This window comes from Pteropus alecto, unplaced genomic scaffold, assembly GCF_000325575.1.
Source record: "Pteropus alecto unplaced genomic scaffold, ASM32557v1 scaffold3, whole genome shotgun sequence".
Taxonomy (NCBI): domain Eukaryota; kingdom Metazoa; phylum Chordata; class Mammalia; order Chiroptera; family Pteropodidae; genus Pteropus; species Pteropus alecto.
Window position 1 is genome coordinate 48197659 of NW_006442484.1, and position 25025 is coordinate 48222683.

The 25025-nt window shown below is 34.9% G+C and overlaps 1 protein-coding gene across 1 annotated transcript in view; it reads right to left on the minus strand.

The window, feature by feature from the left end:
• SESTD1 (SEC14 and spectrin domain containing 1) overlaps window positions 1–25025 on the minus strand; it is an 86053-nt gene that overhangs the window by 4336 nt on the left and 56692 nt on the right. The window contains exons 10-16 of the mRNA XM_006921244.3: window positions 14439–14561; window positions 8318–8512; window positions 7676–7790; window positions 6110–6269; window positions 3287–3368; window positions 2490–2612; window positions 1562–1753 (exon numbers count right to left, since the gene is read on the minus strand). Coding sequence (XP_006921306.1) covers window positions 1562–1753; window positions 2490–2612; window positions 3287–3368; window positions 6110–6269; window positions 7676–7790; window positions 8318–8512; window positions 14439–14561 — 990 coding nt within the window. The remainder of the gene's footprint in view (window positions 1–1561; window positions 1754–2489; window positions 2613–3286; window positions 3369–6109; window positions 6270–7675; window positions 7791–8317; window positions 8513–14438; window positions 14562–25025) is intronic.

The following is a 25025-nucleotide window of genomic DNA, read 5'->3' on the forward strand; positions in this document are numbered from 1 at the left end:
AGAGTAGAAAAAGAAATACTTATTTTTGCAATTTTTTTGCATATTTTACTTAATCCAATCATGTTTATTTCAGCATTGCTCATAAAGAACATTTTTATATTCTAAAATTCTAGATTCAATTTATTTTCCCAATCATAGTTGTTACATTTATGCTTACTGGTACAAAACAAAACATAGAGAAGTGGAAAATAATATCTGGTAAAAGAAGGCTTTACATAGGTTTGCACAGCAAAATAACCTTAAATCAAGTTTATTATAAGCATGGTAAAGGCCATGTAGTAGAAAAAAATAGAAATGTTAATTTTCAATTAAAAAACTATCAACCACATTCATTTCTTATATGATCTCTTAAAGAGGTCTAGATTTTAAAATGTCTTTGCAGATATCTTTAAAAAGCAGTATCCTAAGTTTTCAGTGGTGTTAGAAATAGGGCCAGTGGTCACCCCTGGACAGAAGGGAGAAGTGGTGTGACTAAAAGGCACTTGAAGAACGTCTCAGGTACTGGTAACACTGTTGTTTAAATATTGCATTGATTACACAGGTGTGTTCACTGTGAAAACAGAACATTTATAATCTGTACACTATGTTAATATTATATTTCAAATTTTTTTCATTAAAATAATCAGTAAACAAGGTAAGCCATTTTGCATACTTTTATTCATAATCATTAGGCCAATTTTAAAATAAAACACTGATCGGTGGAGTTCAGTGACCAGCTCAGAGAGTTTACTGTGAACATTTCCCAACAGATGCACTGCCTAACACAGACAGAAAACGCTTAATTCCTGAGGTTCCTGGCAACGTCTCTTCTGCTCTACAGACAAGGCTAATAATTGTACAACTCAGGTTGCTCATATCTTAAATTGTACTGAACATCCCTACATATAAACTTTCATTGTAAGAGATCAAAACAAAGTTAACATAATAAAGCTCTTCTTCAGAAAGAAAATGTAAGGGTTGGGTGCTATAAATTTTCACTGTGCTGAATTAAGAAAAAAGTTCCATTAAAAAGTGGCCCCAAAACACTGCATATTTCATTTTTGGTTTCTGGAACTAATTAATTCATTAAATAATAAAGTCTAGAATTAATCTTTAAAGATAACATATGAAAAAGGTTTTAATTTTTATCCTCATTCTCATTTCAGTTGGACAGTCTCTACTTTAAACATTATAAAATTAAAAAGCGTCCTTTTAAAAATTTTATGACAATTAGCAAGTTGTTACTGAAGCTAAGTTTCTTTTCCTAGCATAATGAATGAGATGGGAGTCACGACATCCTAAAAAATGGACAGCACATTCTTGGTGTCAGTTTTGGTGAAGAGACACTGCAGAGAGAAGGCTACCGAATGGTTGTGAATTTCTCCAATCACAATATTCCACCACTGATATAAATTACTAAGAGAATTTGATTTGAACTAAGATATTATATCTACACAAACTTTGAACAATGGGATATAAAGTTTTAAAAAACAGAGTAACCACATAATAACATTATTAAAATGAACACATTTTAAACACATACAATAAATACTATTGTTACTATACTTTTTGAAAAGCGAACCTTTTCGGCATTTGAGTGAAATGCAATAGCCATTTCCAGCCTATGTACTCTCTCTTCGGATGCTATTGTAAATTGTTTCCATACTCTGTTCAGTCGAGGAAGTGTATCCCCAGATGATCGAGAAGTGCAGCGCAAAGACTGGCACAACACGACCGTGGCCTGCAGCAACTGTCTTCCATAGTCGTAAGTGCTCTAAAAAGAAAAGTAAACAGGAAATTATAATAAAGGAATTCTGAAAAGAGGGATGGGAAAGTGTGGTTGGAGATAAGTGACACTACTAGAAATCAATACTGAATGACTCTCCTGGCACTTATTACTACGAATTATCTGCAAGCATAAATAATGAAGGGGAAGTAATTCTTTTAGTTTTCAGTAAGTTTCTTAATCTTGTCTCCCCTGCTCATCTCACTCTGCTCAATTCCATGGGCCAAAAAAAATGTCTGTTTGCTCATCAATCAAGACAAGTGAGTGGAAACAGGCACTTTATATTCCATACAGGAAACCACAACTGTTACACTAAACTCAATTATTAAGGAAATTAATTAAGATACTTTTCACAACAAAAAAATCTCTGTTGTTATGCTAACACTGGTGAGATACAGGAACTGGGGTTTCTAATTTACTAATATTAACATTTATTTCATATTAACTTTCGTGAATGGATAGCTGAACTGCCTTAAAAAAAATGCCACAACATGTAACATAAATCAGAAGGAGCATACAGAACCTGTAATTCAGGGAAACATAAACTCTCTCAAGTGTATGCAGGCTAGTTTTGATGCACCAGCTGACATTTTCTTAGCTCTGTGATGCTTCTGGAATAGCATAACTAACCTTCTTTAACTTGGAGGGTTAAGTTACATTATAATCATGCAGAAAGCTATTTAAACACTGAGCTTGTAGAAAAGGAAGATAACCAGTTCTGCACCTGTGCAACATCAACAAATTTTCTATGCTTTTCCAGTAAAACTTTCGTTTCCTGAGCATCATCGCCCAATCTGATGTGGGTCTTAAGCAGAGCGTCCAGAAGTTCGCTTAGCCATTCTACTGCCTAAATGAAAACAAATAACAGTAAAGTTGGACTCATAAGTCTTTACTTATCAAAACATCATATTTATAAAAAGATTATATCATTTGATTAATTAATCCATTAGTTATAACCTAAGTTCCTAATAGTTTATTTCACTCAATGCCAATCTACATGATGAATGACCTCTCCTCTCCCTCAAAAGTTTTAAAATCTAAAGATAAGAGCTCTTAAAGAGATGCACTCTAAGTTATATCGCAACATTTACATTAATAGAATATCACGTATTATTACAGACTTAGGTTACCATTTAAGATCATAAATTTCTTCTACGTCAAGCTGAAATGATGTTCTCTGATGCTAACTACACCAAGATAGTAAATTGTTTAGCTGAAAAACCCTCTTGTGCATTAAAAAGCAATGTGCTATCCAGTCTTTATCTTGGGATGTAACTGGCGACAAGTCAATAATAATAAATAATAAATAATCCCAATTGCTAGCTAAATAGAGGAGTTCATTGAGAAGACAAATGAGACTAGTAAGATAACTGGGAACACAAAACTTCACTATTTCAGTAAACTATAATCTGACTTAATGTTACTTTCTTATGACCATGAAAAGTACACTTTTGCTTACAGTTAGGTGAAATCAATCATCTAAGAAAAAATGACTATATAATGTACCTGATTGATCCTTACCTGGGCAGCATCTTCTTCACATTTAAACAACTGCACCATCTGAAGCATCTTTAACCTCCGCACATCTACCATGTCTTCGCATCTAATAAACCCAAACAAATTTAGGACGTCATTTCAGTTTTATTGATAACTATTATATCATCATCATCTGGCACTTTATATAGCATGCTAAAATACTTAGTCCTACACTATGGAGACTGTAACTATTTTGTATCGATTTGTAAAAATTTTAAGGATATCTATATCTAAATCACATTAAAACCTCAAAATACCTGAATAATACTGAATCACAAATCCTCTTGAGAATAGCATGGATTCTGAAAAGGACTGAAGCAAAGCATAAACGCAATAGTACGCTAAAACCCAAAGAAATCTCCATTGCTAATTATCATTAAACAAGTTTCAAAGATAAAAATGCAGTTTCCCAAACACTAATTTAGAGGATGACCTTCAAGGAAATTAAAAAAATGAACACTTCTCATTATGTTAAATTACTCAGAGTAATATCTAATTTTGAACAAAAGAAATAAAAACTCCATCTATATTCTTAAGAAGAAAAAAAAACTATTGATCTCTAGGTGTAGAGAAACACAATTCAGAGTTTTTTTTAATACTACTATTATCTGCCTGGATAATATACAGATTAAACTTTTAAAGTGACTCAACCTAACTCAGCTCTGAAGTATTCCCTTCATTCTCATGCAATTCCACATATTTTAAGTGGGAAGGAGGAATCTCACTGCAGTCCAATACCAACAACAAGTTAACCAGGAGGCACTGGGCTCCACTGCAGTTGATGTTCTTAAAGAAGGCTTAATAACAATCAGACGACACTCTCACAAGGCTATTTTTATAAGGATGCCCGCAGTAAAAGCCCATAGCATACTGTCAAAATGCAACTTGGTTAAAGTAATTCTACAAGGGGCTGAAGGGAAGTGATGATGAAAATTATTTTTAAAATCTGAAACTCAAAAACAATATAAGATACCTTAACGATGAAGATAATATACATGTATTCAACACATATTGTCAGGTATTGAATAATGTGCTTGGAAAAAATAGAACATGGTCTCTACTATTAAGATGGTCACATCTTGGAGGATGGATGGTTAAATAAACAATGTGATGTTATTGTAAAGCTATGTAAAGAATTTATGGGAGTAGGGAGGAACAAGTGACTAATTTGCTTTAGAAATCTAAGACTTCCAAAGATAATTATCCCTGTGTCCTGAAGAATACGAAGGAATACACTAGGCAGATAAAGAGGAAAGAAGTAGTCTAAGTCATGGATGCACAAAACAGCATGACACATTTAGGAAGATGAAAGCAACTGTGTGGTTTTGTGGCAAAGTTATAAGAGATGAGACTTAGACTATGCAGAATCGGACTATGGTCTCCTACACTATTCCAAGGAGGCTGAACATCATCTGAGAAAATAGGAAGTCACTGAGAGGGGTTTTATATAAGGAAATTGTATAATTAGATGTGGACTAGAGATGAGTAAAATGAGGTAAATAAGAGATAAAATCTTGAACAAAGAAATTAATGCTCAAGATTCTGAGATAACAGAACCTAGACATCTGACTAGGCTGTGGGGATGAGGAAGAATAAGGATTTTAGGATAAATCCCAAGTTTGGTAGCTGATGGTAACTTTAACTTAGAAAGGGAATAGTTTGCGGGGGAATGGTTCCAATCTGGACATATTAGGTTTAAGGAGTGCACAGGGCATCCAGGTGGAGACACTCAGTAGGCAAGGGGAATTATGTGTCTAGAGCACAGGAGAGGGGTTTGTGTCGGAGTCATAATTACTCAATTGTGATTATTTTTTAAAAAGTCATTAAAGTAGTGATACTGTCCAGGGAGAACAAGTAGAGTGAGAAGAGACTTTGGCTTCAGAACAAACCCTGGAAGCAGTGACAATAGCTAGAGGACAAGAAAACAGTGAATAAGAAGAAGTAGAGTGCTAGGAGTATCATGAAGGTGTCTTAAAGGAAGAGAAGGTGGTCAGGGAATTTCAAGAATAAACAAAAATTCGCCTGTATCTAATGCTATTCAGAGTGGTCGAGCAAGGCCAGGACTAAAAGTATTCTTGGATTTTGAGCAAGATAAATGTTTATTACATATGGCAATTACAAAGTCACTGGTGACATCAGTAAGACCAAATTCAGGTGAGAGTAAAAGACAGATTGAGGAGGGTTGAAAAGTAAATTAGAGGTAGTGAGGAAGTATTATGAAATATTAGACCTTCAAATGACTTAGCTGTCAAGGAGGAGAGCTCTAGGGTTAGAAACAAAGAAAGAGCTGAAAAGGAAGGTTTATACATGTGTGCAATTGTTTAATTTTTAGAAATGGGAGCGATTTAAGCATTTAAATGAGATACAGAGGTCAGAATAGAGAATGGGAGCGGATGGAGTGAGGAGACATGAGGGCACATGGAAGGATCAGCTTTGATAATAGCAGAGCTATATTCTTTGTGATGAGAATGAATGAAATAGATAAATTTTCAGATATGAGGGGAGAAGGAATTTCTGCCTGATGACTATTTTCTCTGTGACATAGGAGGAGAGTTTCTGGAGATTTTGCTGATAAACCTTAAATTTCTAAGTGTGCAAAAAAGGGAAAAGGTACCCATTAATTGAACAAACTGTCATTATTTGTTAGTACAATTATATACAATAATTATTACATTCACCAAATCTTACTACATGCCTACTATATAACAGATAAGAACTTTGAGTTTCAATGAAAAATATACATTATTATCACTTTTCATTTTAATTATGCTGTCTTAGCAAAAATTAACATTAACAGTCAAACTTTGCCTTTGTTTCCTAAGCTGCATATCTTCCATCACTCCTTGTATGTGGTCCACATTTTCTTTATTTTCAATGGTTACATCCTTTCCGTAGGCCCAGGATGCCTGATTGGAGATCTGATCCAGAAGACCTTGACCTTTTTCACGCAAACCTTGCAATCCTACATCTAAAACAAAAGTTACTAGATTTAGCCTCTTAAACAATGGAGGTGTTTTCCCTCCCTCAAGCAAGCCCTCTCAGCAGATTCCAAGTAACAGTAGCTTTGTGCCTTAAATTACCTTGGAATGGAGTCCTCTGAATAAAACAATAAAACCCCTTTACATGTGGCTCTAACTGGAGTTCCCTCTCATGCCAAATTCTCCTTAAAGAGAATTTCTAAAAGGTGAATTTCCATAAGTAATAATTACTTTTCAAAACTGAAAGCTGGAAGAAAGTGTGAGAATTTCTATTTTGACGTGTAAGATTTTTCAAATTTTTTCCCTTCTGCTTTTATGTAGTCCATAACAAGGCAAATATTTTGTTCAAAAAAATGTATGAGTTGAAAGACTTCAAAACAAGTAATGTTAAGGAACACTGAACATTTGGGTATAGACACTACCCAAGCTTATACCCATCACGAAGCAACACTTAGGATATGTTTAAGTACTCCAAATTAAACAGTATACAGTGACATTTTTTCTTTTTTTAAGAAATAGTGTGGCTCAGGAAAACTTCTGACATTTTGAAATAAATTTCATTTGGCATATTAAATATTAAATATGTGTTATGAGTATCATTTGCTAAAATAACAAAGGCTGCAAGCAAGTAAAATGCCAATGCAAACATGATTTTTCAAACCCATTTCTTCAAGTTCTTTTCAATAATTAATTAATTCGATTCAAGCATGTATCACCATTTCCTATTAAATCTCTTAGGTTTCCGCTTCCTCTTCTCAATTCCCCTTTGCTCTCCTGTCTCACTCAACCCACCCCCACTTCCCATTTTTACAACTGCCTCTCCAGTCATGACTTAGGGAAAGTCACTGTATTTCCTACTGTACTAAATTTTAAAAGGTCTTGATGTCAAGTGAGAAAATTAGCTTAATGAAATTGGTCCATTCCCCCTTAAAGAATATTAATCTTGGCAATACTCCCAGTTTGGAAAAACAAATGCGCAGAAACCAACCAACTATTTTTTCACAAGGTTAGGATATAGCAACAACAAAAATCATTGCATAAAACACAGTTTTGGGCATACAGGGTTTATCACAGAACACTTCACAGCTAATTACAGTTTATGCATGCACTACAAGTAACTGTTCATAGTATACGCAAGACATAGCACCTGTAGATATAGCTGGGTAAACAAGAAAGGCTAACTGCCCAGTGAAGGAAGAATAACTGGCCAACAATGAAAAATAAACATTTTAGCATAAATTATGCCTTTCAAGGGAAAACCTTGTTTACACTAATTTTTCCAGTGTTTCCTGTTAATAATTATAAGTAGTTCAATAGAAGTTGACTTGTTTAACCATGGTAATAATATACTTTTAAAAAGAACCCTTATGTTTCAGCATTTTTAAAATCTGCTTACCAACACTTTTCAGCTTCTCTTCAAGCAGTTTTAAAGTCTGCTGAATCGATGCTCCATCAGCTGGTGCTACATCTACGCACAACATCCCTAATAAGCCATCCAACTGCTGAGACAACTAAAGCAGAGGGACACCAAAGAGATAACCCTGATGTAATCAGCATCTAAAGGGTTTAATGATTAATGAGGTTTATATCTAATGAAGTTATCACAATTATACTTGAAAAAGACTATGCTGTTAAAAGACAAGAACGAATCATTAGAATACATGTTATCTGAAAGACAGAACACACAAACGCATGCACCAGGAAGACAAATATGTCCAGGTTAGTAGAATGTAAAAAAATATTGAAACTTCCATTTCAATGTATGTTATATAGCATAAACATTGAGAAACGATCAAAATAAAATATATCTATTAGTTTTGGACACTATTTAGACAAAAGAAAAAAAAAGGTTTAGTTGCATGCAGATGGTTTAAAAATAAAAATTTTTAAAAATCAAAGAATTTTATCTCATTTCCCCCACCAGTACATTATTTTATCGTTCCAGAAAAATAATTAGGAGACATGCAAACCTGCGAAAATTATGTGCAGATAAGTGTTCAGATAATTTGAAGAAAAGAAAAACAGAGTACACACTTACATCTTGAGCAACACCATGAAATTCAAGGGCCGCTTGTAAGAGATTTTGCCTAAATTCCAGCTGACTGGCCTGTCGATAACAAACATCACTAAGCTGTTGCTGCAACGACTTCAGTTCTACAAGATCTTCCTCATCTCCGGCATTTAAAAGTGCTGCAATTTGCTGATTAAGCTCCACATATACTGCAAACCATTCCTATGATAGAGACATTGTAAAGTAAATTAAGGGTAAAATTAGTTCCTGGAGAATTACATTATATTGTATAATTTCTCTAAGATATAATAAGTAACACATAGTTACATGAGAATTTTCTTAAGCAAAATTATTCAAATTGAGGACACAAAGTGCTCAACTCTTAAATCTTTCCACTGCAATCCCTGAACGCATTCCTGACAACAGCAAAATCTCCTATAGTATCATCCCAGCCTCTAAATGTTCCCTTTTCTTTTCGTGCTTTATGTGAAACCTGTCCACGCATCAGAGAAAGCAGTTAGCCCTGCAGCCCTCCTGCTTTTGTTTCCATAGCTGACATACCACAAGCCTGGAGGTGGGGGCAGGAGCGAAGGGCTGCCCATTCCTCATTAGTATTTCCAAGATCATTCCTTCTCCTAATTCTCTCAAAAACCACATCTCCTTTGAAGTGCATGCTGTCAGATTCCATTTTCCAACCTTTCCTTTTGCATGCCCACATCCAGGGAGGTTAGCAAAGGTCACTGCCTTCCTCTCGATGCCAATCTTCTTATTGACTGCCAGCATGTGGACATCTACCCCAACACCGAACTCTCAGTTCCTTGACTTCCTTGTTTCCAACTATCTTGTCCTCATCTTATCTCAGCTACCCACTCCAATGGACATAAAATCCTGTCATTATTATAAACTACTGAAGAGCTCCCCAAATCTCAATTTCAAGAATCCCATTTTCTGACCACCAGCTACTGACTCTCCAATTCACATCCTTTAGTAGGCTTACTCCCACAACCCCATGGGGTCCCTCAGCATGCATTCACCTCAGCATGTTTTACTGTCCAGCACTCAGGAGTCCTCACTTCTATCCTTGATCAGACAGAGGCTATGAACACCTCCCAGGGCACAACCCATGCCCACATCTTTCTCTCCTTCCTTTCATCAGATTTACCTATCAACCTCAGACCTGCTTTCTTTGCCTACTGTACCTACGCCAGAGTAGCTGAACGTGGCTAAATAAACACAACCATGTGGATAGGTGTCTTTTAAAAGTTCTGACTAAATAATCCCAAATGGGCTTTTAACGATCCTATTATAATTCTCTAGTCAATTCGCTTTCCCATTCTCATGATGATGTTTTTTTCACTCCTTAAATCTCCAACTTCCTTTTCACCTCTTTACTCTCAATCAAAAACCTAACTTTAATTCACTTGAAAGCAACCAGAAGAGAACTCTCACATCTCACCAACAAATCTATTAAGTTCCCTGCTTTTGTAGTGCTATGCTTCGCTCTCCCTATTATAATAATGGATAAACTGTCCCTGCTTCTAAAGCCAACAACTTGTGTCTTATGTGCTAATCTTGGTCACCTGCACAAGACTTTGCTCTTGCAATTACCTTCTCCCTCTTTCCTATCATCGATTCTTCCTTTTCAACTGGATTATTTCCGTCAGCATACAAATATATAGTATTTTATATTAAAAAACAAAACATTCAATTAAGATACGTGTATTTGACTATATATAAATTAAAACTCAGTAAAAAAACCCAATAAACCTCTCTTAAGGAGTTCTCTACACTCATTTTATCTTCATTTCTTATTCTCTTTTTAATCCACTCTGATTAGGGTTTTGTCCTTCCTACTTTTATTAAACCACTCGTGTCAAATTCTCAGTCATTATCTTACTGGACTTCACAGCCACATTTGACAAAGATGACCAATTCCTCCTCCTTGAAATGTCTTTCTCTCATTTCCTGAGACAGCTCCTTTTTGGCCTCCCCTGCTGGCTCTCCTTCCTCTTCCTGCCTTCTAAATTTAGGACTGACCCAGGGTTTAATTTTCCAAAGGCTTTTTGCTTCTAAATCAATACTCATTGGGGTTGGATAATTTCATCTAGTCCAATGCCTTTAAATGACTAGATGAAATCATCTATAGGATTATAACTCCCAAATTAATTAATACTCTCAACCCTGACCCCTTTCTTGAACCCTAGATACTGATACCCAATTGCCTACTAGCCATTTTCATTCAGATAACTTTTTGATATCTAAAATTTAAACTGTCCCCAAAGATGCTGATTTTCCAGCCTCCCAACCTGCTTCCTTTTCAGTCTTTCCCATCTTAATTCTAGTCACTAAGGCCAAACATCTGAATCTTCTACAAGAGTGAGTCTTGCTGGCTTAATCCATGAATCTGACAACTTCTCATTACTTCTACTGCCTCCATTCTATTAGCCTCCTGTCTTCCTATTTCATTATTTGTCCCTACTCCTTATTCTCCATACAACAGCCAGTGATCTTTAAAAACATAAATCAATTCTTGGATAATAAATGTGAATTTATTTTAGCTTTATTTCTAAATTATGCTTTTATGAAGAATCTAAAACTTAATACTTGACAGAGTGCTTTAAGATAAAATGGTATGTTTACAGTTTCTTCAAATTCTATTATTAGGCAATAATACACTAGAAATTTGTCATTATAATTTCATGAGACTAGAACAATTCCAACACATGTTTTAAAGTACTGACTTTTATTTACAAAAAGAAAGCTTTTAATAAAATATTAGACTATCTTAAACATCATAAGCTAATATACTGCATGAACCTATTTTCAAGGTGACAGTGCAGTGCCACCTATTGGTTAAAATGGCGCAATTCTCTTTTGTAAACCTTTTAGAATGGAAAAATTTAAATCTATTCAAAAGTGGAAAGAACAGTACCACGGGCCCTTGAATGACACGGGTTTGAAATGCATGGGTCGATCCACCTACACACTTTTTTTCCCAATAAATATTGTATATGTATTTTCCTTATGATTTTCTTAATAACGTCTTTTCTCTAGCTTACTTTATGGTAAGAATACAGTATATAATGCATATACAAACTATATCTTAATTGACTCTATGTTATTGGTAAGGCTTCCGGTCAACAGTTGGCTATTAGTAGTTAAATTCTGGGGGAGTCAAAAGTCATATGCAGATTTTAGACTGCAAAGCACAGGAGAGGTTCCGTGCCCCTAACCCCTTCATTGCCCAAGGGTGAACTGTAAAATGAAACCCTATTAACCATTCATCTTCAATAATTATCAACTCATGGCCAACCTGTTTCATCTATAATTCCATCTAATCTGCCCCACCTCCCAATTTTCAAACAAATTCCAGATACTATGTCATTCAGAAAAATGAGATCCGTGATAAGCCATCGATGTTTCTTTTCTTTGGGCACTATGATTATGGATGCAGACATCAAAGTATGTACGTAAGTCCTCAAGTATAAGAATTAAAAAATGCTAGATCTTAAGCAAGTCCATGAAATTTAGTAGCTTTCTCTAAGAGAGAGGGGGAAAGAAAGGGAGAGAGAGGGAAAGGGGGAGGGGAGAAAGAGCAGTGAGATAGAGACGGAGTGAGAGAGAATCTCATCTGAATATCGAGATTAATATTTTAACCTTTGTCCAGCTACTCACTAATTAAAACATGTAATCTCCCAGTTTCTTCATGCATAAAATAAGGTGATTGGTATTAGAATAATCTATAAGATCTTTTTCAATTCAAAAGTTCTGGAATTTTATACTGATTTACATTACAAGTAAACTAAAGCAAATGGAAAAAATCATCCATAAGCAAGTTGTTTCTTTTAGTTGATTTTAGAACCTTATATAGTAAAAATACAAAAACAAACATCTAAACACAGAAATCTCTATATACCATCCGTAATTTCATCCATATTATATGCAATATAAAATGTACTTTTCAATGTACACTTTTTGTATATGTAGTTATACTTTTGTGAATTTCTTTATAACATGTATGTAATTGAATTTTGTAAACTTCTTTATAATATATATATAATCCAACTTCTAAGTACATTTATTCCTCTTGGCATCTTTTAAAAATAATACAGATAAATTCTGTCTTTAGGATCCTCATGTGTCATGTATCTTTATTTAAAGTAGTTTTGGATACTTTCATAACTTCATCCTTTTCAGCAGTCCCCAAATTTTTGGCACCAGGGACCAGTGCTCCTATGAGAATCTAATGCCTGATGATCTGAAGTGGAGCTGAGGCAGTAATGCTAACGCTGGGGAGCAGCCGCAAATACAGATGAAGCTTCGCTTGCTTGCCTGCTGCTCACCTCCTGCTGCGCAGCCCAGTTCCTAACAGGCCATGAACCAATACTAGTCCACAGCCCAGGGTTTGGGGACTCTTGCTCAAGATGAAGTCTAGAATGTTCCACAGCAAATACTGTTTTCAAGAACTAAAGAGGAGGATTAAATTGTAAAATATAGTAATTCTATAGTAACATGCTCCAGGAACAAACCACGGGGTTCAAGTAAATCATAATCTATAAAAATTATCAACAGCATTGTTATTTAAAAAGTATCAAGATAATAAAAATATTAGAACTTCATGAACAGAGGTTATAAATTAAATACAAGTTATGCGATATTTTTTTTAGTATGAAAAGAAAAATGCCATTATGTTGGAACCTGTGAAAAGCAGAAGATACAGCTTTTCAATTATGGAATTTCATTTTTAAGCTTCTTACAAGTGCTAATTAGGAAAACTACAAAGACAATCTATATACTATCTTTAGATAATTCCAAATCTTGTGATACTTCTTGCTTATATATTATTCCCTCAACTAGATTATAATCTAGGGTACAGTATGTATTTTATCTTCCAATCTTGCTGATCGTTAAAGCTGATTTGGGGAATATTGTAAACAATATAAGGAAACTAAACAAAAAGGTATATACTAAACATTATTATGTCAGGTGTTGTTAAATCACATCTCTAATAAAGGGCAAATGATTCGTTGTCAACAATTCAAATTTGTTCCTGAGAAAATTATAGTCGATATTTATTCCTTAGATGATCCTTAAATCTCATCTGGGCCCAGAGTTTAACATTATTAATGATCAATTTTTTTAAATACTGTTCTCCATCGTTGTGCATTCAGATCCTAGAGGTCAAGATGTCTATTATATTTCCCTTTGGACACATGAGGTTTTTTTTCACTTAATACATAAATCCAATCAGAATATTATCTGTTTATGTGGAACTGTTGTATTCCTCATATTATGTGTAAGTCTGAATACTATAAGTGTGTGTGTATAAACTGATCAAAATTTTAAGACATATAATCTAAGGAGATAGAAATTAATGACGTCAAGTTTTATTTCTCCAACTTCCTAGTCTATTTAAAATTACCATAGTAAGTAACATGAATTGGGAGAGCAAAAGGGTGAGCTAAATGATCCACAAACTAGATGATCATCATCACAATAATGAAGAGTTAACTATAACACAGCAAGAGCTTAATATCTATTAGTTTCCTTCACATAACAAGATGTTAAATATTAAACCCTCTTGAACAATTATTACCTATAACCTGCCTAAAAATTAATTTCCCAATTTCGTAACTGTGATTTCACATCCCCTTCTCAGTTACAAATGTGAACCTCTAAGTCTAGAAAGAATGAAAAGATATCCTGTACCCTTTGCACTCACTCTCCATCAGCTGTATTTAATGATTCCGGAATTACTCTCAGGCATTTAACTGTATTATACACTCCCAATAAAGCAGGGACAGATTTCTCTTTGAGGACTTAAGAAACACAGTTTCTGTCTCAGGGACTACAGATAAAGGTTTTATTTTTGTACTATCACTCTTTCTTCTGTCACTGTAGTTTTTAAATTTTCACATAAATTTTGTTTCTATAAAAATATGTAATTAAACTGTATTGGAGACAAAACCAAAGCCAAACTTCTAATGAAAATGTACCAAGTGGTCAAAATGTACTTTATGGTCTCTAAACATTGAACATACTACACTCTATGTCCTATATCAAAGTTCAGGGCAACTTAGCGTCACACATGTTACTAACGATGCACATGATCAGCACTGTAACTTGCAGAGGGAAAAAAGCCTCTCACACTGTGTTGGCTCTCAATCTCCTCGTGCTTCTGCTGCAGGGCCTGGGAAGCCCGGATGGAGTCTCCAATCCCCCACTGGGCTCTTAGTTGTTCTGATCCAGGTCCTTCGAGCCAGTTCACGACCTGTAAGTGGAAGTTGAAATGAAATTCTAAAATAATCAAAGCTTTTCAAACTTTCATTCTAATTGATTTTCCCCTCCCAAAGTTGGAATATTTTTATTTTAACTTCGTTAAATTCATATATAAGAATAAACTAAAAATGGATTAAAGACTTAAATGTAAGACCCCAAACCATAAAACTCCTAGAAGAAAACACAGGTGCTAAATTCTGTGACATTGCTCTTGGTAATATTTTTTCTAATATATTTCCTAGGGTAAGGGAAACAAAAGAAAAAAATAAACAAATTGGACTACATCAAACTAAAAAGTTTTTGCATGGCAAAGGAAATCATCAACAAAACTAAAAGACAACGTACTGAATGGCAGATTATATTTACCAATGATATATCTGGTAAGTGGTTAATACCCAAAATTTATAAAGAACTCATACAACTCAACACCAAAAAAACCCAAACAATCCAATTAAAAAACGGGCAGAAGATCTGAATAGGCATTTCTCCAGAAGACACATGGATGGCCAAGAGACATATGAAAAGATGCTCAACATCACTAACTATCAGAGAAATGCAAATTAAAACCACAATGAGATATCACCTCACACCTCTCAGAATGGTTATCCTCACTAAATCCAAGAACAAGTGCTGGCAGAGATGTGGAGAAAAGGGAACCCTTGTGCACTGTTGGTGGGATTGCAAATCGGTGCAGCCACTATGGAAAACAGTTTGGAGATTCCTCAAAAAATTAAAAATAGAACTACCTTATGACCCGGCAATGCCATTTCTGAGTATTTGTCGAAAAACAAAACAAAACACTAATTCGAAAAGATATATGCAACCTTATGTTCACTGCAGCGTTATTTACAATAGCCAAGATATGGAAGCAACCTAAGTGCTCATCGGTAGATGACTGGATAAAGATGTGGTACATATATACAATTGAATATTACTCAGCCATACAAAATAATGAAATCTTATTATTTGTGACAACATGGATGGACCTAGAGTAAGGGTCTCCAACACCCAGGCTACGATCGATAGTAGTCTCTGGCCTGTTAGGAACAGGTCCTCACAGTAGGAGGTGAGTGGAGAGAAAACAAAGTTTCATCTGTATTTGCAGCTGCTCCCCAGAACTAGCACTGCTTCAGCTCCACCTCAGATCATCAGGCATTAGATTCTCATAGGAGCACCGGTCCCTGGTGCCAGAAAGGTTTGGGGACTGCTGAAGAAGGGATTATGTTAAGTGAAATAAGTCAAACAGAGAAAGACAAATACTGTATGATTTCACTTACATGTGGACCCTAGAAACAAAATAAACCAACAGAGCAAAAACAGATTCAAGGCTACAGAGAACAGACTGATGGTTGCCAGATGGGATGGGGGTTGGCAGCTGGGTAATAAAGGTACAGGGATTAAGAAGTACAAATTGGCAGTTAAAAAACAGTCACAGTAAAGTACAGAATAGGAAATACAGTCAGTAACACTGTAGTAACTAAACATGATGTCAGGTGGGTACTAGCCTTATTAGGAGGATCATTTCATAAATTATATGTGTCCAACCACTATGCTGTACACATGAAGCTAATATAATATTGAATGTCAAATGTAACTGAAAAAGGATTTTTTTAACTTAAAATTCTATTGCATGGCAACAAATGTTTCTTTTAAAACTATGCATCTATAATGTGGCAACTTTTCCAAAACCTAAATTTGAAGGAATGTACACTACAGGACCTTAGGCATTCACCTACCTGATCATCTGCTAGGCTAAAAGAAATCTGGAATGCTCCCATGAAGAAAGAGGATTAAAAATTTACTTAGAAAGATAAGAAAATCAGAAAACTATGGGATTTAGAGTTGAAAGCAGCATCAGAAATGTCATTGGTCAAATTTCTTATCAAACATTTAAGAAAACCGAGTTTCAGAGAGATTATGTGACTTGCCCAAGGTAACATAATCCATTACCAAAAAACTGGAACTAAAAATCGTGTCCTGTCTAATATTCTTCCCAAAGCACTGATAAAAGTAAATGAATTAAATAACTATTTTCTCACTTTGAAAATTAAAAACTAACTGTAGAATTCTAGTACTGCAATACCCTCTGGGGATCCTCCCAAGAGTAATTATATATTCAGACCCATGAGATCATCTGAAGTCCTAATGACACCAGTCCACGCAGAAGGATGTAGGGTGGGGACTAGTTTGCCAGAACAGCAACAAATACTTCTCTTCTGCCAAGTTCTTGAAAAAGTGCAACAGTTCAGATACAAGGAGATGAGACCCAAATGGGAGATATGGGAGACGTACTGGCGTAGAAATCTCATACCCAATATGGGGTATGCCTATTATAAAAGTCACTGAACTCAAGGATGCACAAAGTTATGTCTTCCATCAAGTATTAATAGTTTTCCCAATCCAGATTCAGAATAATTTTTATTATAAGCAATGCTGCCTAAACATAGTGGCCATTCCAATTTTTCTCAGGTTTTCAAGGGAACAAAGCTAGACAGTTAATTAAATATCCAATTCTCATGCAGAAGAAGAAAGTGTTTTGTTAACTCTTTATCCACAAGCATATATACTCTGAAACTACATAGACGCAGTGAAGTAATTTTAACAGAAAAAATAATATCCTCAAGCTTTACGTGTTACTAAATGAGAAAAAGGAATTCAACAACAGAGATATAAGTATGCCCTAAATCTAAACGTTAAGATAGCTCCCAAGAAGTGAATGAAGGTGTCTCTGCAACATACAGACCCGGGGGAGAGTTAGGCTTACCTTAGAACTTTGTAACAGAGTATCACACGCCCACAGTACATTTCTGTTACTCCCAGGTTAAAATACATTCATTTTAAAATCTAACAGCTCATGTAATTTTTTACAATTATATAAAACACCACAGCATGGGAACAAATCATGCATATTTCCTTTTTCATATGCATAGTGTTTTTGTGTTACTCCAGATTTAAGTACTACAGCTAATTTTCATGGAGTACAAGTAATTTCCATCCTGTGTTTTTCACTTACATTACATTATAATACTATAATGATTTTCTGTGTGGCTACAGTTATAATTTTCAATGGTTGCAAACCTCTATTTTAAGAAGGCCGACCTCCTTGCCTGCACCTGCCTCCCTCCCTCCCTCACAGCTGTCCAACCAACCAACCAACCAACCAACCAACCAACCAACCAACCAACTCAACCCAACTGCCCTTATTAAGAGCTAAGTAACTAATGTACTACCTCAAATAACTATGATATCTGCTTTCAAGACTATTTTTGAGCATGTAGAATGTTTCTAATTTCTATCAATTCTAAGCAATTCTATGAGGAACATACACAAATATGGATATATGTGCTTTATATAAATATAGAAGAGTTATTATATAGCATTTTTTCTCTAATTCTGTATTGTTTTCCTAGGAAAGACTTTCAATCTTGGGTCCAATGATGATATAATGTTAATGGTTGTTAGTATACATATACTAACAAGACTATAGTTTTTAAAAAACTTCTGTCAACTGAAAAATAGAAATACTTCCAGGCATATTTTTAAATACTAGTGAGACAATACATTGCAAATGTTTGCTTACTAAGAATGTATGATCTTTTGTGATTTATCTCTTCGTGTTCTTTGCTCATTTATATTCTAGTCTTAAGTACTAAAATATTTTTAGCTTCTGCCTTCTCTTTATAAGGCTTAATACTAGAGAGCAAAAACTCAAAAACAAAACAAAAAAAAGTCAAAGTAGTATTTTTGATGCACTGGAACAGGCTTAAGTGCTACAGCTTTCTTTGCTAAACTGTTTTTAGATTCCTGATTTCATCTGCAAACCCCTATTGTCAGGTGCTCTCTAGAATGCAATGCTTTGTTCCTCAACGTCTCTACTTTTTCTGCTTTAATGTTTTGTATGAGCTATCTTTGGAGCAGGGTACTAGGATGCTGTTTCTCTCTGTTAGCCTGTGAAAAGTATCACTCTTTCTCAAAGAGAAAGATGAGCAGTTGGGTCTGGAGAAAGCTCCAGCATGAGTCTGAATTCTGAATTGTGGTTCTGCTCACACTAGTGAGTCTGCATTCTGGTTCTTTTCCTACTAGATAAAAGACTTTGGCCTGTCATTTTAAAAATGGTGTTAATGCTACCTACAGTAAGGGATGCTGTCAGGATTACTATACCAGTAGATAATACTAGTAACTGTTAGCCTCTTTGTTTTCCTCACTTTTTCTGAAGGAAATGCCTAGCTCCTTCTGTCTATACACTCTTTATAAAGTTTGTCTCACCATCTGCCTTTTGTAGTCAGGTCCCCGGATTTCTTAAAGAAGTCCCTGAACTGCTTTATTCAATACTTTTTAAAAATGGAAATAAAGGAGTAAGTTTTAAGGAGGCTTATGTAAACATTTTGAAACAATTTTCCATTTCCTCTTTTGAGATTTAATCACTTCTCATTCATTACTATGTATTACAAATATGGATATAAAAACAGATGTAAAATGGCTTTTAAATATTTTAAACAATTAATATAATTATTTACTAAAAATATCTAAATTCTAAAAATAAGGGTGAAATGAAAGCATCTCAAAAATATTTAAGTAATTAATAATGTGTTCTATATTATTTTTAAAAACCTATGACAATATTATTTAAATATTTAAACTTTGCTTTCAGAACAGTCTACAAACAAAAGAAGCAGGTTACCATAAATCATGATAACTAGAGGAAACAATTTATTCACATGGAACTTTCAAAGAAACATACATTTAAAAATAAATTTTAAATAAAGCAAAGGCATCTCGGTGCAAAAAAAAAAAAACCTGCATAGTCAAGTGCATGTAGTTTTAATGTATGCTGAAAATAATTTCTTAGTATAAAACATTAGTAATATAGACAGAGTAAACATATGATTATTTCTAATAAGTGATACAAATTGAGGCTGATGCTCCAGTACACAAGTTTATTTAAACACATTAACGACAGTGGTTTGCCAAACCAGGCTATAAAATTTAATTTCAATCAGGATATCTTCCTCAGTCAATATCAATATTAACTTACTGCCAAAACAGTTCCATGACCAATCCATATCAGTGTGACCCCTCAAATGGTTACATCTGTATGTATAACCTTGGAGATGTACTCTTAAAATCTACCATGATGAATATTTGCAGAGGCCAAAAATGCATGTAACTATCCACCATTCTTTCTCGACCTGGCTGATTTCTAAAGACTACGAGAGAGTATTTGGAAGTGTGTGAGGTCAAATCAGGCAGAAGGGTATGTCAAGCACATACCAAGCATCTGATCTGGAGAAAGAATATGGGGAACTGGGAGCATACCCTCCAGCTGTATGCTTATGCAACTCAAGAGTGTATCCTATTTTGCATCTATGGTTTCTTTCTACAAAGGAATAAAAGCACATAAATGATTCTAGAAATAACATTTGCAGTGCTGGCAGTAATTACTGCTATAATAAGTAATGAGAATAACAGTAGCATATTTCAGTGATGTGATATAGTCTCCTACCCAGAAGTATGTGAAATCTAATTTTTAAGTGTAGCAGAAGCAGCACTATCATCATTATAAATATTATCATCATCTCCCTTCTCTAGTTTCTTTTTTATCCAAAGGAGCTGGTCCATCATTTCAAAAACTCATATAGTAACTCCTCTGCCCTTCTGTCTTTTTATCCTACTGGACTGACCCTATATAGCAAGGCATAAATGCTGGATAAATCCCATCATGTGTGTTCTCTGTGCTGCACCTCAACAGCCAGCCATACAACAGGCTAGAAAGGTTCCACTATAAATTCAAGATCAACACTACCTAAAAATAAAACAACATTTCTGTGGTAATTTCACTCTTCTAATCCCCACAAAAAAAATCTTGAATCCTCTCTGCTCCATTTTATCCTCTGCTCCTCTTCCCTGTCAATCTCCTAGCCCACCTCCAAATGGGTACCACCAACATCATGACCTTTGTCTCTTTACAATAAAAAAGAGAACACATCACACAGGAACTCCTTAATCTTCCTGATGCCTGAGTTATACGAGGCACCTCTGGATTCATCCTACTCATCCTTCCTCCTGTTACAATGGGGAAGTTCTCCCTCTTCTATTCTAAAGCTAATCTCTTCAACTGTACTTTTGAGTCCATCCACATCCACCTTGTCAGGAACTTGATAGTGTTAATTATTCTTTCTCTTTTGTACATTCAATGCCTTCCTCCAAACAGATACATCCCATTAGCCTTTAAACCTCTTATAGTTTTCCATATTAAAACAAACGAACAAACAAAAAACACCACACTCAACCCCTGTTGTGTGCTAAACTGTGCCCCCGCAAAATCCACACGTCAAAGTTCTAACCTTCAGTACTTCAGCATGTAACCATATTTACTTAAAGATAGGGTCTTTAAAGAGGTAATGAAATTAAAATGAGGTTATTAGGGTGGACTCTAATCTACTATGACCAGTGTCTTTAAAAAGAAAGACAATTTGGACACAGAGAAGATGATGTGAAGAGGTAGGGAGAAGATAAACCATCAACGAGCTAAAAAGACAGGGTCTGGAACAGATCCTTCCCTCATCGCCCTCGGAAGGAATCCACTCTGTCAACACCTCCATCTTAGACTTTTAGCCTTCAGAACTGAGAAAACATTTCTGTTAATTTACGTCTCTAGTCCGCAGCACTTCATTACTGCAGCCCTAGTAGACTAATAGAACTCCTTATCTACCACTCTAGGCATTGCTCTTACTGCTCACCTTTCCTTCACAGACAGAAATCTCCATCGTCTATTCTCAGTGTCTCCTTTGCCGTATCTCCCTCTCATTCCTGAATTCACACCAATGTGCTTCTGGCCCTACCACTCCATGCCCTGGGTTCACCAATGACCTCTATCTTGTGCATTTTAACAGACATGTAAGTCTTACTCTTATTTAATCTTTCGGCAGCATTTGAAAGGGTTCCCAACTCCTTCCCTTAAAAGCTTTCTTCCCTTGGCTTCCACAACATAGAACTCTTCTCACTTTTCTCCTTCATTTTCTGGCAATCCTTCATTGCCTTCTTTTCATGAAGTTTCTCAAAGCTCAGCTGACGCACCCACTTCTCATCTACTCTCAGCTCTTTCCTTGGGCAATTCTCATCCACATCAATGCCTTTGATTACAACTTATGTCATACAGATGACAAACAAAATATATCAGTTCAGACTTCTCTAATTTCCGGACCTGCACAGGACTACCCTCTGTATCTTCTCTTAGACATCTCAAAGTAGCCTCAAATTCAACATGTCTAAGCCCAAAGTTATGATTCTCTACACCCTTTTCCACCTATACTTGAACCCAAACCCTGTCCAGTGTTCCTTAATTGGACAACACCAACATCCATCAAGTCTTGCAAGCTAAAAAGGTGGTTAATCTCTATCTTTTTTTTTCATCCTTACTCACACAAGCCTCTTTCTTGGGACTTGGCATGATTGAAATTTTATAACTGTTTGTGTTATTATGTAATTATGTACCATCGAGGTGGGAACTTTGTCTATTTTACTCACCATTATATTCTACCTAGTACAATGTCACATTAAAGTAGACATTCATTTTTTGAATGACAGCAAATAACAGATACCAATAAAAAACTCATTATGTGCCAAACACTAAACAGTTTACAAAAATTATCTTTAATCCTTGTGACAACCATATTAATTACATATTATTGTTAGTGCTATTGTTATCATTATCCTAAGTTTACTGAGGAGGAAGCTAGGGCACTGAGAAGTTACAGTTCATTCCCAAGGTTAAATAACTTGGAAGTGATAGAAGAGGGTAAACCCACATTAGCTGGTGACTTGTATACCACTATGTTATGCATAACCTTGGTTTTCAAAGATATAGTAGCACCCCACTTATCCATAGTTTCAGTTATCTATGGTCAACAGCAGTCCAAAAATTTCAAATAAAAAATTCCAGAAATAAACAAGTCATAAGTTTTAAAATATGTGCTGTTCTATATAGTGTGATAAAATCTCATGCCATCCTTCCATGCCCCACCCAGGATGTGAATCATTCCTCTGTCCAGCGTATCCAGGCTATATGCATTAGCCACCCATTAATCACTTAGTAGTCTTCTCAGTTATGAGACTGACTGTCATGGTATCATAGTGCTTATGAACTAGTAAACCTTACTTTACATAATAATGGCCCCAAAGTATACAAGAGTAGTGATGCTGACCTTTCGGAAATACCAAACAGAAGTCATAAAGTGGTTCCTTTAAGTGAAAAAGTATGTATTTATAAGAAAAGACATAGTATATATAAGGTTTAATACTATTCACAATTTCAGGCATCCCCTGGGGACCCTGGAATGTACCCCTCAAGGACAAAGGAGGACTACTGTACTCTCAAGCTACTTAGCTGAAGCTTACCTGGGCTTAATACAAGCTATCTTTAATTTATGAATATAACACATAGGAAAAGTTATATATAATTAATGTACACTCGGAAATCTCCAGCTTACTTATGGTTAACATGAGATGAAGCTTAAATCCTTCTGTCTGGAATTCAAATTCTTCCATAATCTAGCTCCTTCCTTCATTTCAAGCCTTTTTACCTATGACATCCTGATGCTCTGGTCAGAGGTCAGCAAACCATATAGCCTGCAGGCCAACTGTAGACCACCACTTTTTATTATAAATTAAATTTTATTGGAGTACAGCCGCACACATTCCTTTACATAACGTCCATGCATTACAACGGCAGATTAAATAGCCATAGCTGCAAGAAAAACTCTATGGTCCACAAGGCCTAAACATTTACTATTTGGCCCTTTACAGAAAAAGTATGTCAACAACTGAACTAGACTTCTAGACTAGTCTAGCTCAATGGAAATAAATATAATAGCTACCATTAATCGAGTGCTGGATTCTTTTGACAAACATTTCAAAAGTGGTCTTGTTATACTGTTTTAATTAATGGAAGAAGAAAGCGAGGGAAAGAAAGAGAAGAAGGGAAAAAAGAAAAAGGAAGTCAGATTGAGGCTCACGTAGGTGAATAACATGACGATGATCACACAGCAAGTAAGTGGAGGAACTGGGATTACCATGCTTGCTGACCATGCTGCTGTATTACTCAAAGGCCAAAAATTTTGCATGGTGCCTTACTGCTCCCTTTTTCTTCAGCAAAGCTTGAGATTTCATGCTGCTATTATTTATTCATGCTGTTCTTTCTTCTCCACAAAATACCAATTCTCCTTTTGAAACCTAAAGAACGTGCATGGGAAATCATACACATTCTTTGAGGATAAACGGAAGCGCTACTTCCTCCACTCAATCTTCCCAGATTACCTGCAGCTAGAGGAATAATGCCTCCTATAAATGCCTACAGCATTTCAGTCATGCCCTTGTGACACTTAACACTCTTTTCTCTTAAATTTAATGATAGCAAAAGTCAAATCTACCTTTATGTCCTATATAAAACCTAGCACAATGTCTTCTACATAAGTATTTAATAAATACTTATACAATTAACAAATGAACAATAAAAACATTCCTAATGTGGATTTTTAAGTAAAATAATTTAAGATTTATTTCTTAATTCAATAGATGAAAATAGAGAATGCAGTCTAAATAACAGAAATGTCTTCTTTTGTATTGATTTTTAGTATTTTTAGCCTACTTTTCTTATAAAAATCAATTGTATGGAAACAGATTCGCAAATATAGAGGACAATCTGTTAATGGCCAGAGGAGAGTGGGGCTAGGAGACTGGGGGAGTGTGAGAAAGGGTTGACAAATTAAAGAAGTACAAATTAGTAGTTGAAAGATGATCATGGGTGTGAGAAGCATGGCATAGGGAATGCAGTCAGCAGTAATGTAATGGCTAGGTGCAGAGCCAGAGGAGAGAAAGAGTAATGCAGGGGATCATTTCATAAACTATAGAAATGTCTAACCAATGTACTGTATACTTGAAACTAATAAAATAAAATTTTAAAAAAGTCAATTGTAAAAAGAACTAAAATTCATAAGTACTAAATATATTGAAAGCGTCCTATTTGTTTCATAAAATAATACAATTTAATATTATAATTACTTATCTATTACTTATATTTTATCATTTTGCTAGGACAGAAAAGCTCTTTATAATGCCTAAATTAACAAAAACCTATCAAATTATTAGAAATAAATCAAATATCAACGAAAAAATGTTATTTATTGTAAAGATAAACCATAGATGTGTTTCGAACTACTAGTTATTTTTGAAGTTCATTCTGATAGTGAGCTGAAAGTTTAATGTCATCACTGTAGAAAAAATATCTTAATACAAATACTATTTGCAAAAATATACCTAATTAAAAATAGTTTTAGAGCCTGGTTTAACATGTCTAAGGTTCTCTATATAGTATAAAGCTTAGTATAAAATCAGTCACAGAATAGAAATTATATTAAAAAAACCCCAACATTTGTAATTTTAAAAAGTTCAATATATT